The 21,135-nt window shown below is 48.6% G+C and overlaps 1 protein-coding gene across 3 annotated transcripts in view; it reads left to right on the top strand.

Annotated features, from left to right (window-relative positions):
- LOC113224959 (matrilin-2) overlaps nt 1–21,135 on the top strand; it is a 179,181-nt gene that overhangs the window by 136,814 nt on the left and 21,232 nt on the right. For 2 of the 3 annotated variants that reach the window (XM_026454961.1, XM_026454963.1), the window contains 4 exons: nt 233–355; nt 9,213–9,335; nt 12,915–13,037; nt 13,289–13,411. In XM_026454961.1, the coding sequence (XP_026310746.1) occupies nt 233–355; nt 9,213–9,335; nt 12,915–13,037; nt 13,289–13,411 (492 nt within the window). The remainder of the gene's footprint in view (nt 1–232; nt 356–9,212; nt 9,336–12,914; nt 13,038–13,288; nt 13,412–21,135) is intronic. The other variant, XM_026454962.1, reaches the window with a different exon arrangement.

Raw genomic sequence — 21,135 nt, 5'->3', positions numbered from 1 at the left:
AGGAGGGAAGAGGAGAAGAAGAAGGAGAAGGAAAGAAGGAGAAGAAGTTTCTCTTAGGAGAGGCCATATCTCTAAATATGGAAGTAGCTTTATTGGGAGACCCCTTCATGGTGTGACTCTGTGAGGTGTGGGATTTTACCTGTTTAGGAAAATGAAGACTGGAAATCCCTGGTTTTCATATGCTAGCTGTATTGATTGGTTTACCATTCTTGTGATTTTTCCTTCTTGCCAGAGATAGACTACTGTGCCTCATCTAATCACGGATGTCAGCATGAGTGTGTTAACACAGATGATTCCTATTCCTGCCGCTGCCTGAAAGGCTTTATCCTGAATCCAGATAAGAAAACCTGCAGAAGTAAGTTACAGTGGGAGTTGGAGAAGGGCTTGTTCTGCTAAATGCTCCTCTAGTTAGTTTTCCTTTCCGTACAAATCTTAAGAAAGATGTACTTGTATTCAGCATTGTTTTGTTTTTTTTTTTTTTTTTTTTTTGAGACGGAGTCTTTCTCTGTCGCCCAGGCTGGAGTGCAGTGGCCGGATCTCAGCTCACTGCAAGCTCCGCCTCCCGGGGTTCACGCCATTCTCCTGCCTCAGCCTCCGGAGTAACTGGGACTACAGGCGCCCACTACCTCGCCCGGCTGGTTTTTTGTATTTTAGTAGAGACAGGGTTTCACCGTGTTAGCCAGGATGGTCTCGATCTCTTGACCTCGTGATCCCCCCGTCTCGGCCTCCCAAAGTGCTGGGATTACAGGCTTGAGCCACCGCTCCCGTCCGACTCAGCATTGTTTCTATTAACATTATTCTGCCCTTTACTTTTTCACTAGATCTTATTATGTGGATGATTTTTAGATACTGAATAGGTCTGGTCATTAGATTCAATTAGCCAAGTGGGGACCCAAGCTGAAGCTCCCACCTATGTGAAATGCAGGTGCACTCTCCCTCCCCCTTATTCCCATAGCACTGGGATCTTGGAAAAAGAAAAGAATGGGCCCAGAGATGAGAGGTAGAAGGAGCTGGTTTCTTCTAGTCCTACAAGATAAGACACTTGATGGATGCTAAGAGGGAGGACATTGCAGCTTTATTCCCTTTGATAGGAAAGAAGAAGAAAAATGAGACTCTAGGACATCCCAGCAGGATTCAAGGGGTACAGGGTGTCAGCGGGATGATATTGAGGATGTGCTGAGTGCCTCAAATGCTTGTCATCTGGCACATCAAGGGGCATGATTGGGGATCTGAGCACAGGTCCCTGTTTAAGACAAACCATTCCTGAGAGACTGCTAGAATGGACGGCCCACAAGGACAGAGGCGATTGTCTTTTTCTCACTGCTGAATTCTCAAAAGCTCAAAGAGTACTTGGCATTCACAGAAGTGCACAATGTTTGCTGAATGGGAATGAGTAAGTGAATCTTTCTACGATGTATCAACCTGGAGAAATTGTGGGTATTTTTTTTTTTAATTCTTCAATCTTGTTAGAAAGATAGCCTTTTTTAGGCATGCAAGTTGTGGATTTTTTTTTTTTTCAGGAAATCTTCCCCTAGTCAGTCCACACTTAGGCACACTGAATTGTTTGGGGTCTGCTGACAATGTCATTCTTAGAACTCTCTGGAGCTTCCATTGAGGGATGTAATTTTCTGTATGCTCCTTCACCCATTTCTTCCTGATGGTGTGTACAGCAGTGTTCTGCATGGTAAGACTGTGTTTTCAAAGGTTTCACATATATCTTTTTTGAAAAGCACCATGAGCTGTTTAACTGAATCCAGATGAGTCACATTCTGCTCATAGCACAGATTAACTTTCCTAGTCATTCTAGCAAGTGTTAAACTGTGTATAGTGGCAGATGGTTGCAAATCCTGGATTTTGAAATGGAGCCTCTCTTATAAAGCTATTCCCACTGCCTTGTGAGGGTACAAACCCTGGACACATTCAAGCATTAAATGAAAATTTTAATGGAGAGCATTCAGAATGTGAAAACAATTAGATAAGCTATTTTCCATAAGACCACACATGCCTGCAGTAGGTCAGAGGGCCAACTTTTCTGGTCTGGCCACTCCTCTGTGCTATTTACACCTTTTGCTAGGAGTGGGTGTGAGGGACTGACTGCACCCAGGGGAAATCACTCCCAGGTGGACTCATATTTGCAGACCCAAAGCTCTTCTGTGGGTGGTGATTAGATCTGGTTCAGCTCAGATGCTCATTGCAAGCTTCCTCATGTGTTACTAATGGAGGGGGAAAAAGGAAACAAGTCAGGCCTGGGGCTATGGGCGGAAGACATTTTCTGCATCTCTTACCAATTGTCTGAGTCCCTCGACTTCTGCTACCCCCTCCACACCCTTCCTGGAGAGGCACTTGGTATAAGAGGAGGTCCAGTGCAATGCAGGCATGCATGGAAAGAAGATTGAGAATGGAAGGGCGAGTGGAGAGGGAGTGACCATTTGGGAGTGGTCTGAGCGCTACAGATTGGTCCCCAGGTGGGCCTGTTTGCAAGCTAGCTGTGGCCCACACCAGAGTCCCTAATGCTCATCCATGTATATTCAGTGGGTATAGCACCTCTTTAGCCAGGCACCCTACTTTTTCATCCAAGAAAAATGAAATTTGTTCCTAAAGGCTCGTGTCCTCATCAGCCCTCACCCAGCGTCCTGCCTCATCGTTGCATTTTCCATTGTCTTTGCTGTGAACCCAACCCTGACTCCTGAGGTCAGCCTGCAGGAGCGGCCCCTGACTTCATGCTTGCATTCAGTCCATTAGGGCAAGACAGCTATAAACGGAAGCGAGTGCTCACTAGTCTCTCTGGAGCATTATGTGGATGAGGGAAGCCAAGAAATTGGGCTTAAAAATCTGGAGTCCGTTATTAGAAGCCTGAGGTCTCTTGAGTGATCTGAGCATTACAAATCTGCAGCCCAGGGTATAGCCATTTACACTGAATAGTAGTAGGTTGATGGATGTGGGCAATTTTCAAATCTAATATGAAATCTGTTTTTAAAGGAATTTGATGTCATCCAAATTAAACTGGGGGGAAAAAGATCAAGGCAGAATCCTACTGGAGAAAAGACTCTTGGCCAGGATTTGTTCTTGCTCCTTATCTGGGCACAATTTCTCCTCCTGGAGAGTGCTGTCATCAGTTTACCGCATGAATGATTAAGGCAGCAGTGCAAAGCACAGAAACTGTGACTGCCCTTCCTGCCCAGGTAGAGCCCTAGGGCCAAATCAGATGTGGTTCATCCCCTGTGCTGGACTCCAGGATCCCTGATTCTGGTACCATGATGAGCACTCAAGAATCGGTGTGAAGCCCACGGGTTTGACTGAGCCAAGAGACGTAATGTCCAGCTTGGCAATGTCACCCATATTGGTTATGTGTCCCTGAGCAGCTACTTTCTACTTCTCAGGACCTGGATTTCCTAAACTGTAGGAACAAGACTTTCTGCCTTAACACCCTGTTGCTTCTCCAGTTTTTTTGAAACTTATTATCTGTGCACTCTGTTGGTATCAAAATGTACTGCCTGGGGTCACTGATCTTTCATGGTTTCAGTTTTACCTCCTCAGGGCTCCAACTCTTTCACAAGTTAGCACTCAGAAAGATCGTTTGATTTGTCTGCTGACAGTCCTGTCATCTGACCTCACAGAGCTTTAGTGGACACTTCAGGCCTTACCAGATTAAGTTGTGTCCCTCCTGACCTGTGGGTGCCACATCAGAGCACCTATCAGGGTACCAGATACAGGATGCACAGTAGGTCCTCAATAAATATTTAGTGAATGAATAAGTGAGTGAGTGAATATCTAAGAAGCACACACATGAGGAAATATGACAAAAGGGTGGTGAGAAGGCAAAGAGCCACTGTTAAAACTCTGCTAAAAAGAACCATTTGGAGAAGGTTTGTTTTTTTTTTTTTTTTTTTTTTTCAGACAGAATCTCCTTCTGTTGCCCAGGCTGGAGTGCAGTGGAGTAGTCTTGGCTCACTACAACTTCTGTCTCCCAGGCTTGGGTGATTGTGTCACTTTGGCCTCCCGAGTAGCTGGGACTACAAGGGTGCACCATCATGCCTGACTAGTTTTTGTATTTTTAGTAGAGATGGGGTTTCACCATGTTGTTCAGGCTGGTCTCAAACGCCTGGACTCAAGTGATCCACCCGCCTCAGTCTCCCAAAGTGCTGGGATTACAGGCCTGAGCCACCATACCCAGCCGAAAAGGGTGGTATTTGAATTGTTGTGGGCCAGATTGCTGGGTGATAACCTCTTTAAGAATCTAAATGTTTTTCAGTTGAATTACCTTATGTGTAAATCATTCTTTAAAAAAAAATCTTGCTTGAAACATTGTTTACTAATTTATTTTAATTTTTTAAAAATGTTTTTCTTTTTATATTTTTATTATATGTGCTGCTGAAGTGAGCACTCCTTTTTATATTCTTAAAATTGATATAACATAGTTGTACATCTTTTTGGCATTTTTTTTAAAATTGACAAAAATTGTATACTTTTATTGTGTACAATATGTTGTTTTGAAATATGTAAATATAAATTTTTCTTAAAGACAACATTGGCTTTTTTATTGTGGCAAAATATATATAACATAAAATGTACCATTTTAACCATTTTTAAGTACATAGTCCAGTGGTATTAAGCACATGCACATTACTGTGTAACCATCACCACCTTCAATCTTCAGAACTTCTTCATCATCCCAAACTAAAACTCTATACCCATTAAACGATAATTCCCTAGCTCCCCCTCCTCCAACTCCTGGCAGCCACCAATCCACTTTTTGTCTATGAATTTGACTATTCTAGGTACCTCATATAAGTGGAATCATAGAATGTTTGTCCTTTTGTAACCAGCTTATATAGCTTGACATAATGTCTTCAAGGTTCATTCAGTTGTAGGACGTGTCAGAATTTCCTTCCTTTTTAAGGCTGAATAAGGTTCCATTGTATCTAGACATCGTCCTTTGTTCATCCTGTGATAGACCCCTGGGTGGCTTCCACCTTTTGGCTTTTGTTTATTAATACAGCTCTGAACTTGGGTGCATATACCCAGAAGTGGAATTGCTAGATCATATGGTTAATTCTATATTTAATTTTTTGAGGAACCGCCATGCTGTTTTCCACAGTGGCTGAATGCTGGGTTTTAAAGAGAGAGTTGACTAAAAATCATTTCCCCTTTCCCTGATGGTGTAATGGAGTGATTCCTACAGCCCCCAGACTGTGGACCCTTCATGTTCTGTGTTTGTCTATCTGTCTGTGGCTGGTGTTTTATCTCATTTTTCTCCATCGAAGCTCTTGGCTTGTTTCCTGGCACTCAGTTATGGCCTGCACAGGTGAGGCTGCTGCTGAGTTAGGTAGGTGAATGGAAACTGCACACGGCTAACAATATCCTGCCTCTCCTCACATGGGAGTGGGTTCTAGAGAGAGAGCGCCAAGGGTCAGTGATACAGCAAGGTGATATCTCTTCTTCTAGGCCATCCATGCGTGTTGTGGCCTTCTCCCCATGCACTCTGTCTGCAGCCATTCTGCTCATACTCTGGGCATGAAGCAAGCTCCAGCCACCAGTCACCTGGGAGGGCACCTCACAGATTCTTTTTTTTTTTAAGGCGGAATCTCGCCCTGTCACCCAGGCTGGAGTACAATGGCATGATCTTGGCTCACTGCAACCTCCATCTCCTGGGTTCAAGTGATCCTCTCACCTCTGCTTCCTGAGTAGCTGGGACTACAGATGTGTACCACCATACCTGGCTGATTTTTGTATTGTTAATAGAGGCAGGATTTCACCATGTTGGCCAGGCAGGTCTGGAACTCCTGACCTCAAGTGATCCACACACCTTGGCCTCCCAAAGTGCTGGGATTACAGGCATGAGCCACCGTGCCCAGCCGGATCCTTTAACAGACCCTTTGAGAGGTCCCTCAGGTCTGGGTCCCACTCACATCTCCATTTTTACTAGCAGTGGGTCTTGATCAAGTTATTAACCTCACTATACCTCAATTTCTCAGCTTTGAAATATGGATAACAATCACACATATCTTGCAGGGTCAAATGAAGTTATGTTTGTAAAGTGGCTGGCACAGCATCTGGCATTTAGCAGGTGTTTAACAAATGGCAGCAGCTATGATGATCATTTCTAAAGTTACTATTAGATTGCCACTAATAGTGAGAAAAATAAAGATGGCGTGGTCCCTGCTTGTGAAACTCAGTCTAGTGAAAGAAACAGACTTTGAACCATCACAGATACAAAATATACTACATAACCATTGTGATGAATGCAATGAAAGAGAGGTCCTGTAGAAAGAACTGACTTCATTTGGGAGGTCACAAAGGATGACAAAATGACGAGCTCACTGTGAAGGAAGATAGAGGTTAGCCAGTGCAGCGAGGAGCCACTGAGGCAAGAGGGTAACGTGTCATATCTTCAAGTGATTTGTGGATGTGAACTTCGTCAAATAACTTTTGGGCAGATACATGGTAAGAATAAAATGTATTCATTACTTTGTGATTTCAGATCATTTCCCCTGTATCAGTTATAGTGTTTTTTGTTCACACAGAACAGGAAATCCAATTAATGGTGTCTTAAGGACATTTATTTTGTACCTAACAAGTCCAAAGGTGGTTGGTCCTATGGATGGCTCAGTAACTCAGTGATGTTATCAAGAATCCAGACTCTTTCTTTCTATTCTGGCAAAGCATGTTGCATTTTCATCTTCATCCTTGTCACCTCTTGGTTACAAGATGATTGCTGCAGCTCCCAGCGTCATATCCTCACACTACTAGACTCAAAGGCAGAAAGGACAGAGGACAGAGAAAAGTGTTTCTCTTCATGCACCTTTTTTTTTTTTTTTTTTTTTTTTGAGACAGAGTCTCAGGCTGGAGTGCAGTGGCACAGCAACCTCTGCCTCCTGGGATCAAGCGATTCTCGTGCCTCAGCCTCCCAAGTAGCGGGATTGCAGGCGCGTGCCCCCATGCCCAGCTAATTTTGTTTTTGTTTGTTTGTTTTTAGTAGAGGTGGGGTTTCACCATGTTAGCCAGGCTGGTCTCGAACTCCTGACCTCAAGTGATCTGCCCACCTTGGCCTTCCAATGTGCTGGGATTACAGGCATGAGCCATTGCTCCTGGCCACCTTTGTCTTTTCAGGAAGAAAAATTTTTCTTGAGGGCCCCCAGTAAACTTCTTTTGTTTCATTGGTCAGAACTAGGGCATATTCTCACCCCTCGACCAATAACTGACAAAGAAGACATGGTTGCCACGCTGGCTCAGACCAGCCATGACTCATGCTTGGGGGTCATGGGGTAATGGTTATTGGCAAGACAACCAACAGTGTCTGCCACATCCCCAGAGAAAGAACAATGCTGTGCAGTTAAACTGATCCAGCCCATCCAATGAGGTCGGTGGTGACCTTTTCCTGCAAAGCCAGTCTCATAAAGGCTCTCCACAAGCTCATTTTGTGTCCTTTTCCAGTTCTCCGTCTCCCCTGGAGCCTGCTATGTGTGGGGTCTTACGGCTTTAGCATTTTCTACCAGGAAAGGAATTGCTTATTTGCTGGTTATGACACAGTTTCCATCTGCTGGCAGAAACACAACATGGATAGAGTGACCTTACCATAGGACAGAATCGCAGTAGTCTGGGGCAGCATCAGAGATGCGCCTCCTCCAGTCCCATGATAGGATGCAGCATGATCTCAACAGAGCAAGGTGAAGCATTTGGACCCTTCTTCATGAAACTACCAACTCCTGCCTCCCTAAATAACTGCATATTTTGCAAGATCACCTTTTGTTTATTCTGCCTCGTGCCATCCAATGTCACTATCAGATGTCACTGTAGACAGAACTCTCTACATGCTTTGATCAGGTTAATTTAAGAGAGAGACTGGATTTTCTTAGCTTTTCCATCTTTCTTGGAAGGAGGTAGGCTGGGGAGTGTGGCCCTCACCCCAGCTCTCAGCTCTTTGGCCATTGACTCAGTTCAGCTCAGCTCAACTGAGCCTTGGCTTGCTCTTTGGCCATCAAAGAGGGAAAATGCTAGAGAATCCACAGGTATACTTCAGGTGCCAGGCTCTCTTTTAAGCAAGCTCCGGGAGAGCGGGAGCTGTTTTCTCTGCATCCTATAGCTCACCTGGTTTCCTGAAGATTTAGTGAAGTTTGCCTGCCTTTCTACCTCTACTGCAAAGTCTTCTTCAAGACATAACCCTGGCCTTGTCACCTCCACCAAAATTCTCACCTCCAGTCACCCGTTTAGAGCCTTCGCTGATCCATCCTGGGGCTTGCAAAGCCCGCACGACCAGCCATGCGCAGGTGGGCCAGCTCCGTCTGCCTCCCAGCTTCATCTCTCTCCCATGCTCCAGCCATACTCAGTTCCTCACAACTCCCCAGGCATGCCTCTCGCCCTCATCCCCGGGCATTTGTGTTCGCTGTCCCCTCATCCCGGGGCGTTCGCGTTCACGGTCCTCCTGTCCCTGGGCGTTCGCGTTCACTGTTCCCCCCACCCCGTCCCCGGGCGTTCGCGTTCACTGTCCCCCCCGTCCCCGGGCGTTCGCGTTCACGGTCCCCTCATCCCGGGGCTTTCGCGTTCATGGTCCCCCCGTCCCCGGGCGTTCGCGTTCACTGTCCCCCCTGTCCCTGGACGTTCGCGTTCACTGTCCCCTCGTCCCCGGGCGTTTGTGTGTGTTTGCTGTCCCCTCATCCCCGGGCGTTCACGTTCACGGTCCCCTTGTCCCCGGGCCTTCACGTTCATGGTCCCCTCGTCCCCGGGCGTTTGCGTTCACTGTCCCCTCGTCCCCAAGCACTTGTGTTTTTTGTCCCCTCACCCTCAGGCGTTTGTGTTTGCTATCCTCGAGTCCTCACATTCTCCTTCCTGCGGAGCTCCCTTACTTATGGAACTCCTCCTCCTCCATGGGGCCTCCAGTTGGCCTCATCTCTTCTTGGAAGACCCTCTCACCCCAGGACTCAGTGAGGCCCCTGCTCTGTGCTCTGCATTGTCTTACAGTTGCTGTCCTTGCCTGACTCCTCACTAGAGCCTGAATCCCTTGAGGCAATCCATCTTAGTCGTCATTAAATCCCTACATCTAGCTTAAGGCCTGGCACTTGGTTGGCAGACAAATGAATGATCTGTCCCAGCTCACCTCAGCAGGTGGCACCCACCAGCCCTCTCCATGGGGGTTCGTGGAAGCCCGGAACGGCTGCTGTGAGCCCTGCGAGAAGCCCAGAGTCTGAAGGAGGGTCTGTCCTTCTTCCCCTCAGGGATCAACTACTGTGCACTGAACAAACCAGGCTGTGAGCACGAGTGCGTCAACACGGAGGAGAGCTACTACTGCCGCTGCCGCCGTGGCTACACTCTGGACCCCAACGGCAAAACCTGCAGCCGTGAGTACCCTAGGGGTGGGGTGCTGATGGAGGGTGGGGTCCACTCACAGGCGCTGGCGGGCTCACTAGCAACCAGTCATTTCTGGAGCCCCTGGGGTTTCCTGATGGTCCATCAGGTTCATCACCCATAGAATGTGACTATTAGTACTATTGGCCTACCCAACTTGGGTTTCAAGGATTAAAAGAATTAATAGGAATAGTCTGGGCATTGTGGCTCACGCTGTAATCCCAGCACTTTGGGAGGCCAAGGTGGGCGGATCACCTGAGGTCAGGAATTCAAGACCAGCCTGGCCAACATGGTGAAACCCCATATCTACTAAAAATACAAAAAATTAACTGGGTGTGGTGGTGGGCACCTGTAATCCCAGCTACTCGGGAGGCTGAGGCAGGAGAATTGCTTGAACCTAGGAGGCGGAGGTTGCAGTCAGCTGAGATTGCACCATTGCACTCCAGCCTAGGCAACAAGAGCAAAACTTTATCTCAAAAAAAAAAAATAGGTGTAAAATACTTAGAACAGTGCTGCTAGGCATAAGCACTCATTAAATGTTAACTAATATTAGTATTTGCTGTTGAGCGCATTTACTAGGTCAGACAGGCCTAATTTCAAATCCAACCTCTCCCACCTACTAGATGTGTGTGACCTTGGGCAATTTATTTAACTTCTCCATGCTTTGATTTCCCATCTATGACAAAAAGCAAAACTAATAGTCATATTGTTCCTGCAGCGTTTTTATAGGGAGAAATCGGGGCCATTTCAATACGTTAGCCTGGTGCCTGACACAGGGTAAACTTCCAATCAAGGGCAACAGTTGTGGAGACTGTGAGAGTGCCAGTGCCTGGCGCCACACTGGGACAAGAGGCCGGAGGGGACAGACCTTGGAAAGCAATGGGGGAGGCTGACCTGAGGGCAGAATCAAGAAACATGGGATTTCCTAAGAAGGCTTGTCTTAATTTTCTTGTGTCAGAGCCACAACAAAGCTCCACTGGATGATGTAAATGTATGGGAACTTGCAGACTCTGCCAGCTGGGCAGCTCTGTGGTTTTTTATGAGGTACCGTCTCCACGAGTCCTGGCCAGCAGGGTGGGAGCGCCTGAGTGTGGCGATGGACCCTATGCCCTTGGCATGTGGGAGAGGGCCCCACCTCCATGACATGGCCTGTGCAGAAGGGGCCCTTTGTGTGCCTTTCCACTCAGCAAGCTCCACATCTGCTCCCCTTTGGAGACAGAGATAGATTGTGAGTAAGGACAATGCAGCTGTTGAGCCCTGGGCTCCACACGGCCGGCAGGGAAGTTTCCCAGATGAAATAAGAGGTCCAGGGCAGTCCTCAGGAAAGCGGGCCCCTCCAGTGTCCAGAGAGAACAAAGTGCCTCGGTAAAGGCTTTCTAAGGACTGATCTCGGAGGCCAAAGGGCTTTTGAACTGGAAAGTTGGTGCCAAAGTCAGTGCCTGCTGTGTGTTGCCTCTGTGTGTCTGTGAGTCCTCATGAGAGGCCAGCAGGGAGCGGGTCTCCCATTCGACGGAAGATGCCCTGGTGACCATGGATCTGTGTGTGTCCTGTTTCCTGGAGTGTTAGGTCTGCCTGCTGATGGCCCTGGCAGTTTTCCCAGGGCAGGTGGTCTTGACCTGACTGAGCCCACACAGATCACCAGGGACATGGCCTGACTGCCCCTCCCAGCATGCTTCCGGGAGCCAGAAGAGTTCTAAGAACAGACCACAAGAGATCCAGACCCTCCCTTCTCTCTGGGATCTAGTCAACTCAAAGTACAAACCAAGCCATTTCTGTCTCGCAGTTCTTAGAGAAAGCCATGGGCTTCTGCTTTCCCTGAGGGATCAGGGAGCCCAGGCCATAAAGACAGCAAGCGCTTCTGAGGCACTCACTCTGCAGGCAATGCCCTGAGCACCCTCCATCCATAAACTCCCTGCATCCTCACAGCTGCCCTACTAGGCACCCACATTCTTGTCCCCATTTAAACCACAAGGGGAAACTATGACACAAAGAGATTAAGTCACTGTCCTAGGGTCCTGTGACTAGCAAATGGCGACATCGGGATGTGAACACAGGCATGTATCTCCCAAGATCCAGCAAGTGTTCACAGGAGGTACATCCACCAGTGGAATGTTCCAGAAGGCACTGGTCCCAGGCTCTGTGGGAGTCAAGAGGCCCACTTGGCAGTCCTGCACAAGGCCGCCAGTATCTGCCCAGTCTCTGGAGGTGCATTTTCTCCGTCAGGGAAACCGGGGAGGCAGCCTGCAGGGCTGTTAGTGGGAGCCGTCCACCGCAGCTGTGTGTTCATTAGCCTTCGGCGCTTGCTGCCCGGGGGACCAGCTGTGCAGCATTCGGATGCCAGGATGGGCCACACATGTAGGGCCAGGCTTTGGTTTGTTTTTTTAATCCGGATGTCCTGATGATGGGGGTTAAAAAAAAGAAATTGATTTCATTGAGAATGACAATTCTTTTTCATTTTCAATTAGAAATGAAACGGTACAACTAATTCTTAGCACTACTTGATAATAATAATGTGTTCATTAAGTGGTTGCTGTATGCCAGCTACTGTTCTAAGCGCTTTACGTGAATCAACTCCTCTTATTCTCACCCTGTTCCTATAAGAAAGCAACCATCCACCGGGCACAGTGGCTCACGCCTGTAATCCCACCACTTTGGGAGGCCGAGGCGGGTGGATCACCTGAGGTCGGGAGTTCCAGACCAGCTTGACCAACATGGAGAAACCCCGTCTCTACTAAAAATACAAAATTCGCTGGGCCTGGTGGCACATGCCTGTAATCCCAGCTACTAGGGAGGCTGAGGCAGGAGAATTGCTTGAACCTGGGAGGCGGAGGTTGCGGTGAGCTGAGATCGTGCCATTGCACTCCAGCCTGGGCAACAAGAGTGAAACTCCGCCTCAAAAAAAAAAAAGAAAGCAACGATCAACATCCACATTCACAAATCAGGAAACGATGGCAAAGAGGCCATGGGACTGCCCAGCATCCGTAGCTAGCAAGTAGCAGAGGTGTGATTTGAATCCAGGTGGTTTGATGCCAGAACCTGCATTCTAAGCACTACTCTATCAGCTGTGTGGCTTTGACCTTGACCTTCCTGAGCCTCACTTTCCTCTCTGTGAAATGGGAATTGCACCTGCTCTCAGAGGTGCCCTGAGACGGTGGATTCTGTGCGCCATGGCCCTGGCAGAGTGCTGCTGTCATCAATACCAGGGACAGCATTTCCCAGCCGTTAGGGTTGTATGCTTTACTCTTTAAACAAAGAAATGGGAAAGAAGGCTGGGCATGGTGCCAGGCACCTGTAACCCCAGCTAGCGACTCTGGAGGCTGGGGCAGGAGAATTGCTTGAACCCAGGAGGCGGAGGTTGCAGTGAGCTGAGATCTCGCCACTGCACTCCAGCCTGGGTGAAAAGGGAAAGAAAACCAACAAGCCAGGCTGATTTTCTAGAGGGGCCAGAGGCGTGGGGTAGAATGACACCTTCCCCGTGGCTCATTATGCCTCTGGTTTTGTTTTTCAATCTTGGTTGCTGGTGGGGTGTCGCCCCCTCAGCTCCTCTATGCTTTCACATGTGTGAAATGCAGGAGTGGACCACTGTGCACAGCAGGACCATGGCTGTGAGCAGCTGTGTCTGAACACGGAGGAGTCCTTCGTCTGCCAGTGCTCAGAAGGCTTCCTCATCAACGAGGACCTCAAGACCTGCTCCCGTGAGTCCCTGCACGCTCCTCTCGTAGGGGAAGGTTTGCACCAGGAGTGAAACCTGTGTGACTGCAGAGGGCACAGGTCGTGCTTGGGCACTCTTCCCCTGCCCCTTGCTCTGCTCCTGGAGATAGTGGGGATGTCCACTGGGACTGCATGCCTTCGAGGGAGGGTGGGGTGGGCATGACGGTCACTTGATCCCATCACCGTCACCCAGAGGTCTCACTGATAAAGGGCTGCCTGGCTTTTGGTTTTGCAGGGGTGGATTACTGCCTGCTGAGTGACCATGGTTGTGAATACTCCTGCGTCAACATGGACAGATCCTTTGCCTGTCAGTGTCCTGAGGGACACGTGCTCCGCAGCGATGGGAAGACATGTGCAAGTAAGTGTCTGAAGGACAAGCGGGACCTACACAGGTGTTCCGTGGGTGCAGGTGTGGGTGCGCTACCGACGTGTACATGTGCCTGTGTGTCCTGTCTCCAGGCTTTGCTGGGCCTGAATGAATGTGTGTGATGGCATCTCTTAGCCACTGAGCCTCGGTGGCTACTCCACCCCTCTCCTCAAGCTTGCTTCCCCCATGCCCTGAAGTGGCTTTTTGCTGTTTCCATAGCCCACCTCCCTGTCATTCAGAAGCTGGACAGAGCCCTAGTCCTCAGCTCTCTCTGCTCTACCCCCAGCCGTCTAGTATGGCACATGAATAATCATCATGTGGACCCCTCGCTGACTGCTGGCTGCGTGCTGAGCACTGGGCTGTTGCATTCACACATGCTGTTGCATTCAGGGGACAGATGAGGGAAAAACTGTAGCTCGGATTAAGTAAAGAGCCTAAGGTCACCAGCTAGTAAGTGGTGGGTTCAGGCTCTGCTGGGTGTGATTCCAAAGTCAGTCCTGGGAGAAGAGGATCCTTCTCCTGAGAAACTCTGTGCTCGGCTTTCTGATCCCGGTGATCTCACAGCATATGGTAAGGCTGGCAGTGATGTGTCCTGGGTACACATTTCCTTGCAGCTGGTTCCAACCCCTGTCTCCATTAATTAAAAAAAAAAAAATGCTCCCGGACCTCCTTCTCTCCTTCACTGAAGAATGCTGGTGTGTTTGTTGCCCTGCAATTCTGTTTCTAAGTGGACCAAGATAAAGAATTGAAATATAGTCATTTTGAGAGAAGGGATCAGAAATGGAAGAAAAGGACCACAGTGTATCTGCCCCAGCCTGCTGGTCTTTCTGGTTATAGGGCCAAGTTCCCTGACAAGTACAATTGTAGGCACAACCTAATTTATCCACCTTTTTATATCATCCATTCATCTAGGCAGATGAGCTGGCTGCACAGCTGGGCGTGCCTCTCTATGCTGCCTGTGAGAAAATATTTCCAGTTTGGGACAGATCCTTGAATCTCAGCAAATGGGTTATCCGTGTTATAGCTTTCGGTGGCTCCCCGCCCAGCTGCCTCCCAGACTGCTTCTGCAGCCAGCTCAGGGAGGGACTGGGCACAGGGGATGCAGAAAGAGGGTGGGTGTGTTGAATTGCATCGACATTGACAGCATGCCAAAGCCAGATGTAAGGGGTTTGTTGGTTCGTTTAATTCTCCATCATTTTAGATTATTCTGAGAATAAGAGGAGTCCTTCTGTCTACCTCTTCCTGTAATAATCAAGAATGGACTATAAGATGGTTATAGGACCCTAAGAAATTCTCATGAGCCCTTCTAAACAAATGCAGCCCCATCTCCTTTGAATCGTGCCCCTTCCTCTCCCCTGCCCAGGTCCACATCTGGATTATGACTTGGCCACTTTTAAGTGTTGCCCATGTTCTCATTTAAAGTGGGTTTCTAACCAACGGCACAGAGGAACCATCTACATGAGTAATGTTCAACAATGCAATGAATAGTGAATTTTGTTATTTATATATGGTTGTGTCTAGATGAGAACTTGTGAGATAATCAGATAAGTTAGAATTGTCCTCAGGAACTGTACATAAGAGATGCATTTAACCCACCAGCTGATACATATGTGTTGAGCTCTTCCCCTAATTGAAGAGTTTCTGCCTGCCCCAGAATGATTCATTCTGACTGTCCTGTCCTGTAATAATGGGCTAGGTTTTCAGTGTGGCCACAGCTAATGGGGGGTTGGGATGTATGTTCCCCAGCTCTACTCTAGATGACAAAGAGCCACACAGCATGACTGTACCTTTTTGGTAAAGCCTGCGGGGGGGCAGCCAGGCCTGGCTCAGCAGATAAGAGTGTTCTTGGCTCTTTATAGAAGCAGCCTCTACTTAGAGCTTTGATAGCAAGTGGTCTTAAGAATGTGTCACTCATCTTCTGGAAAGTTCTCTAATGCATGGAGGGGTTCCAGGGGCCCTGGGATGAAGTGGGCACTGCTGTCCCCCTTACCCCTTCAGGCACCTTGGGTTCTCTGGCCTCTGGAGTGATGTCCCCTCCCTTCCTCCAGCCCCCTGACCCCAAGCTCTGCTTTCCCAGATTCTCCCAGAGGCCTTTTTGCCTCAGGCGGTTAGATGCACAGACTCAGGGTGTGGGGCGATCTCTTTTACCAGCTGCAGCTGAGAGGACTCCTTCCCTCTCTAGACGGTTCCCTGAGATTGACCTTGTGCAAGGGGATCCCAGCACCAAGAAAGACTCCACAGGCCTGATGTGCATGGACCACACTGGCCACTGGCCTGCGAGCTCCTGGAGGTTGGAGGTCAGAGGCCAACATGAAATGACTGCGAGTGTGAATGGACAGAGGCCACCTGTCTTTTTGCCCCACGGCCCCTGGCACAGGGTCCGCTCCCCACTTGATAACCCTCAGTGGCTTTCCACTGTCTCCTAGAATAAATTTCCATTACACTCCTTGATTTGGCAGAGTGAAGAACCCCCTCTTCCACTTCTTTAGCCTCGCCCCGGGCCCTCCCTGAAGCCTCCTCCTGTTCTTCAGTCAAAGTGGCAAGTCCCGTATTCTATGAACAGGCCTGGTGCCTTCCAGCCCATCCCAATGTCACCCCCATGGGCAACCTCCTCCCATACCTGATGGGCTGTCCTCTCCTCCTCCCATCCCAGACTCTGCTGGGGCCTCTCTTCAGAGCTCTCCTGCCTGGCCTCACCCTGGGGTTCTCTGTGCACAGGTGTGAGAAACAGTGTGGCAGAGCAAAAAGAGTACTGAACTGGAAGTCCAAAGACTAGGTTTAAATCATGTCGCTTCTACTCTGGGCAAGGGAATTGGCCCTCTCGGGGTCTGAGCGCTCGTCTCTAAACTAAGAATGGTCATTGCTGCCTTTCAAGGCCGCTGTGTGGTTCAGGGAGACTGCTGTTGCAGTGCTATGTGAACTTGTGAGCTGCCGTGACCCCTAAGGGAGTCCTCTTCTCGTCTACCCTCCTCAGCATCAGAACCCCCTGCACTGAGGAGACTCAGAAGGTAGCTCCTGGCATTGCTGCCTGGGGACACATCTCCCAGGGCCATGCCTGCTCTCCTTGGAGGGGCCCCAGAGATGCACAACTCTGGAAGGGGGCTGGACTCTTTCCAAGGGCTGTCCTACGAGGAACCCTCCCTTCTGCAAGCGGAGGACACCAACGGGGATCAGAGCCATCAGCCTAGGGCAGTGGGGGATCTCTGCTGGTGATACTCCCAGTCCAACTACCACGGGCAGATCTGCGAGGGCCTGTTAGGCTGCCTGAGGCCCTGAGCTTAGCCTTCCAGGGCTGAGGCAGCCCTAGGCAAAGCTAGTGGAGTGTCTTAGTCTACTCAGGCTCCCATCACAAAATACCATAGACTGAATGTTGTTTCCTAACCACAGAAATTTAGTTCTCACAGTTCTGGAGGCTGGAAGTCCAGGATCCAGGTGCTGGCATGGCTGGGTTCTGGTGAGGGCCCTCTTCCTAGTTTGCAGACAGCCAGCACCCCACTGTGTCCTCATATTGCATGGGTTGTAGGGGGAGAGAGCAAAAGAGTACAGGCAAGTTCTCTGGTGTCTCGTCTTATTATAAGAACACTAATCCTATCAGGTCAGGATCCTGCCCTCACAACCCCATCTAAACCTAATTACCTCCCAAAGACTCCACCTCCACATACCCTCACATCAGGGCTAATAGCAGATGTGAATTTTGGGGGAAACAGTCTGTAGCAGGGAGTAGGGGGAGGGGACCACCCTCACTCTCAGGTATTCACATTACAGGCTTGATGCAACAGAAGGAAGGTAGAGATTTTCCCTTATTTTGTGGGAAACGGACACATGGAGGAAAACGATGCCTCCAAGCTGGCCCTGGTCTGGGAGTCAGTGGCAGAGCCAGGACCAGAGCCGAGTCCCCTGATTTCAGGATCTTTTGCCCAGTGTGAGATGCCCTGGAAAAGCACATCTCAGTTCAGCTGCTTCTTGGTTTGTCTGAGAAAAAGCCTACATTAAATTAGCAAAGGATTGGCTGCTCCTAGTTTTATTACGAGAAAAGCCAGGAAGCAGTGTAATTCTATCTGTCGGCTTCTGGTTTCTGTCTTGGCAGATGGCCGCTGTGGCTTTCCCTTTCTGGGGTTGGGGTTGGTTTGAACAGCGTCTTACGTGGAGCCCCAGATGCAGGGTTGCTGTCTGTCATCACGGCAGAGGTGCAAGTCCACAGAACACGTTGCCCCACAGTTGCTGCGCCACAGACATATGCGACTCACCTGTGTCAGCGTGCAGGGCTGCTAGACATGGACCCTAAAGACCTGTGCTACATCCTAAAACTTCTCATCATCCTGAGCACACACTGCAGAATCCATTCACGATGAGGGTTTAATTAAAAACGTAGGCCCGGGTCCTTATGTGTAAAAGGAGGAGAATCCTTCTTTGAGAGGAAGAATGTTTTCTTCCTCCCTCTTGAGATTTCTCGTGCGTCCTCCCACCTATTTCACTTAAGTGATGGCTCCTAATGGAGTCTGTCTTTACTCTCCTCTCTGGATTTGAATCTAGGTACTTCCTTAAGTGCTTGGTTCCTTTACTCTCGTTCTCTACGAATATTTACTGTGTACCTGCAGTGTGCGGGGTGCTGGGGATCTCTGGGGTTGATGCAGATTCAGTTTGTGCCCTGACAGCGTTTAAAGCTTCTTGGGGAAGAAGGATAGGAGAGACAGCGTCCATTCCATGGGGTGAGAGTGGTGATGTGGGAAGGAGGGGGCCGCGGGAGCCTCCCCTAGTCTAGAGAAAGATGTTTAATCCGACACCCAGAGGAGGGGGCCGCAGGAGCCTCCGCTAGTCTAGAGAAAGAGACGTTTAATCTGACACCCAGAGAGCGAGTACAGTGAGCCAGCCAGAGATGGAGGGGAAATGCTTTCCTAGGGGCCAGAGAGTGAACTGCAGGAAGTTCCATGCTCTGAGTATGGCGTACTGAGTGCAAGAGGGAGGTGGGTGAGAGACACGCCTGGGGACGCCAGCGGGACACATTACCCACCTACAGCCTGCAGAGTTACGGGAGACTTCCTGGCAGGCATCTCTTGAGAAAATGATTTTTGTCTAGTTTGTCTTCTGAGAATCTGCCAGGCTGCCTCAGCACACCCTTTTAACCTAGGATGATCCGTGGATGTGCAGCTGGACCAGGGACACGGAGGTGACAGGTTTGAATATAGTCCCATCTCTGCCCCCAGGACAGCTAAGACCAGTCACCTCTGAAGGTTCAGGGACATTGGGAAAGTCACTTCCCCTCTGACCGTCAGTTTTCTCATCTCTAATGAAGGGGTTGGACTAGTTCATATCCAATAAGTTGAACTTCCAGCCCCCAAACAAGGATATTGCCTGGCTCAGATAAGTGTTCTGTAAACACTTGCCGAATGAATGAACTTATTGTGGTGCCCACCATCGTCTCCCAGGCTGAAGACACCCGGTGGTAGTGAGTCACGGTGGTGGCTCTCTTTGCCTGTTAGGGGACCACTGAAGCATTTTCCTATAGGGGAGTATCTTTGCCCTGGGGAGAAACTGACTCCAAGTTGGTTTCCAGACTTGGTGGATAGAAAGCTAGTGCCTATGGTCAGCAGGTTAACTATCGTCCAACTTTGGCATTCTCTAATTTCCCATCCGTGGTTCTTTGAATTTATAAGTGGCCCAGAACATCCCTGAAGGGCAGAAACTGGACATTTTGCTGAACAAATATGAGTCGTGCATTTTGCAAGGTGGGTGTGTGGGAGAGAGTGGGAAGCCTAGCTGGCCACAAACATCTACATACGCCATGGGTTCTGATTTAAAACATCTGCACAAAACCCCTGTGAGGTGGATCTAATTACCCTCAATTTTCAGAATAGAAAACTGAGGAAATGTTTCCTTTTGTTCAACAGGATTTCCTAGGGTTCTGTTAGGTGCCAGGCATTATGGCCACTGCCAACATCTCACCTCTGATGATTCGTTGAAATCATCTGTGGGGCTTGGAAAAAGTCTAAAGACCCAGGCAGCATCCCAGAAATCCTGAATCAGAAACAGAAACAGAGACGGTCTTACATTGTTGGTGAGGGTAGAGATTGAAATAATCTCTTTGGAGGGTGATTTGGAAATATTTATCTGCCTTTAAATATTCATACCCTTTACCTAGGCAATTCTGCTTCTGGATGTGTAACTTTCAGGTATGCCTTCACATTGTACATAAAACTACATGCACACTATCCATTGCAGATAAGGTGTAGTGGCTCATGCCTGTAATCCCAGCACTTTGGGAGACTGAAGCAGGAGGATCACTTGAGGCCAGAAACTTAAGACCAGCCTGGGCAACATAGTGGGACCCCGTCTCTACAAAAAATATGAAAATTAGCTAAGCATGGTGGCATGTACCTGTAGTCCCAGCTACTCAGGAGGCTAAGGTGGGAGGGTCACATAAGCCCAAGAGCCAAGGCTGCAGTGAACCGCAATGACACCATTGCACTCCAGCCTGGGTGACAGAGCAAGCCTGTATCTCAAAAAAAAAAAAAAAAAAAAAAAAAACCCAAAAAAAAACAGCCTGAGCTGAAGCTAGGAGGACAGGACTGGGCACAAGGGAAGTTCCAGAAAGGAAGGGCTTGCTCAGACGGGTCTGTCTAGATTATGGCTTGACAAGGCTGACATGAAAGAGCTATAGCTATTTTATTACCGTGGAAAGTGGAGTAGTAGTATTATTATAAATTCATGGTGGGGGAAAAAAAAACACCTCACCTCCGTGGCCATCCAGTTGTCTGTATCATGGATTACTTCATTGTACTTTCCACTCTTACACTATGTGGGGAACTACCCCAAGCCATTGGGAAATGTTCTGCATTAGTAGTGAGTCTAGGATTTGCCTAGAAAAGTAAATCATGCTCAGGGCAAGCAGGAGTGTCCAACTCGGCTTTGAGCCTCCTCTGCAGCTGTAATTGCAGTTATCAACCTTTTCCCATTCTTCAAAGATTTTGGCAGTGCTGCTGCCCAAAGAAAGAGGGGCAGAATTCCCTTCACGTTTGAAAGCTTGCTTTAGAATATAGCAATGCAGTATAGTCAGAAAAAACGGGGATTTATTTATAAGATGACAATTTTTGTCTGGTTCTTTCTCTTGTTAACAATTGGTCTTGACAAGCCATTAGCCTTCCCAACCCTTAGTTTCCCTAGCTGGTGAGTGAGAATAACAACAGCTGCCTTAACTAACCCAGAGGTGGTTCTGAGGAGTCCTTTCCAGAGAGATACTGCAAAGATGCTTTACCAAAAAAAGTGTGTGGTTTGTGCCTGATTATAAAGGTCATTATGTGCTTTGGGGCCTTTATTTAATAACTCCAATTCGTGTCCACTTTAGAAATTCTACTCAATCTGAAAGGATTGAGTTAACTTTCAGAAATATGTATGGTTCTTATAAAAAGTCACCACCTACCGATCCTCAGTATTAAGCTTTTAAAATAACAGCCTGGTTTTCACAGGTTCACAAACCTTCTAATCCCCTAGAAGCCACCCAGCCCTATAAGATGGCAACACCATCCTTCAGTTGCTCAGTCCAGCAACCTCGGAGTCTTCCTTGACTGTTCCGTCCTATCCATATGGACTCTTTATTAATACACGAGCAAATTTTGTAGTCTCTACCTTAAAATACAGCCAGTCTGACCACTTCTCACCAGCCTGGTCTGGACCACCAAGATCTTTGCACAGGGCTGCTCCTAGCTGTCCGAGCTCCA

The sequence above is a fragment of the Piliocolobus tephrosceles genome, chromosome 7 (genome assembly GCF_002776525.5).
Source record: "Piliocolobus tephrosceles isolate RC106 chromosome 7, ASM277652v3, whole genome shotgun sequence".
In the NCBI taxonomy this organism is placed as follows: Eukaryota; Metazoa; Chordata; class Mammalia; order Primates; family Cercopithecidae; genus Piliocolobus; species Piliocolobus tephrosceles.
The sequence above is the reverse complement of the archived record's forward strand: the minus strand, read 5'-3'. Positions and strand labels throughout refer to the sequence as shown.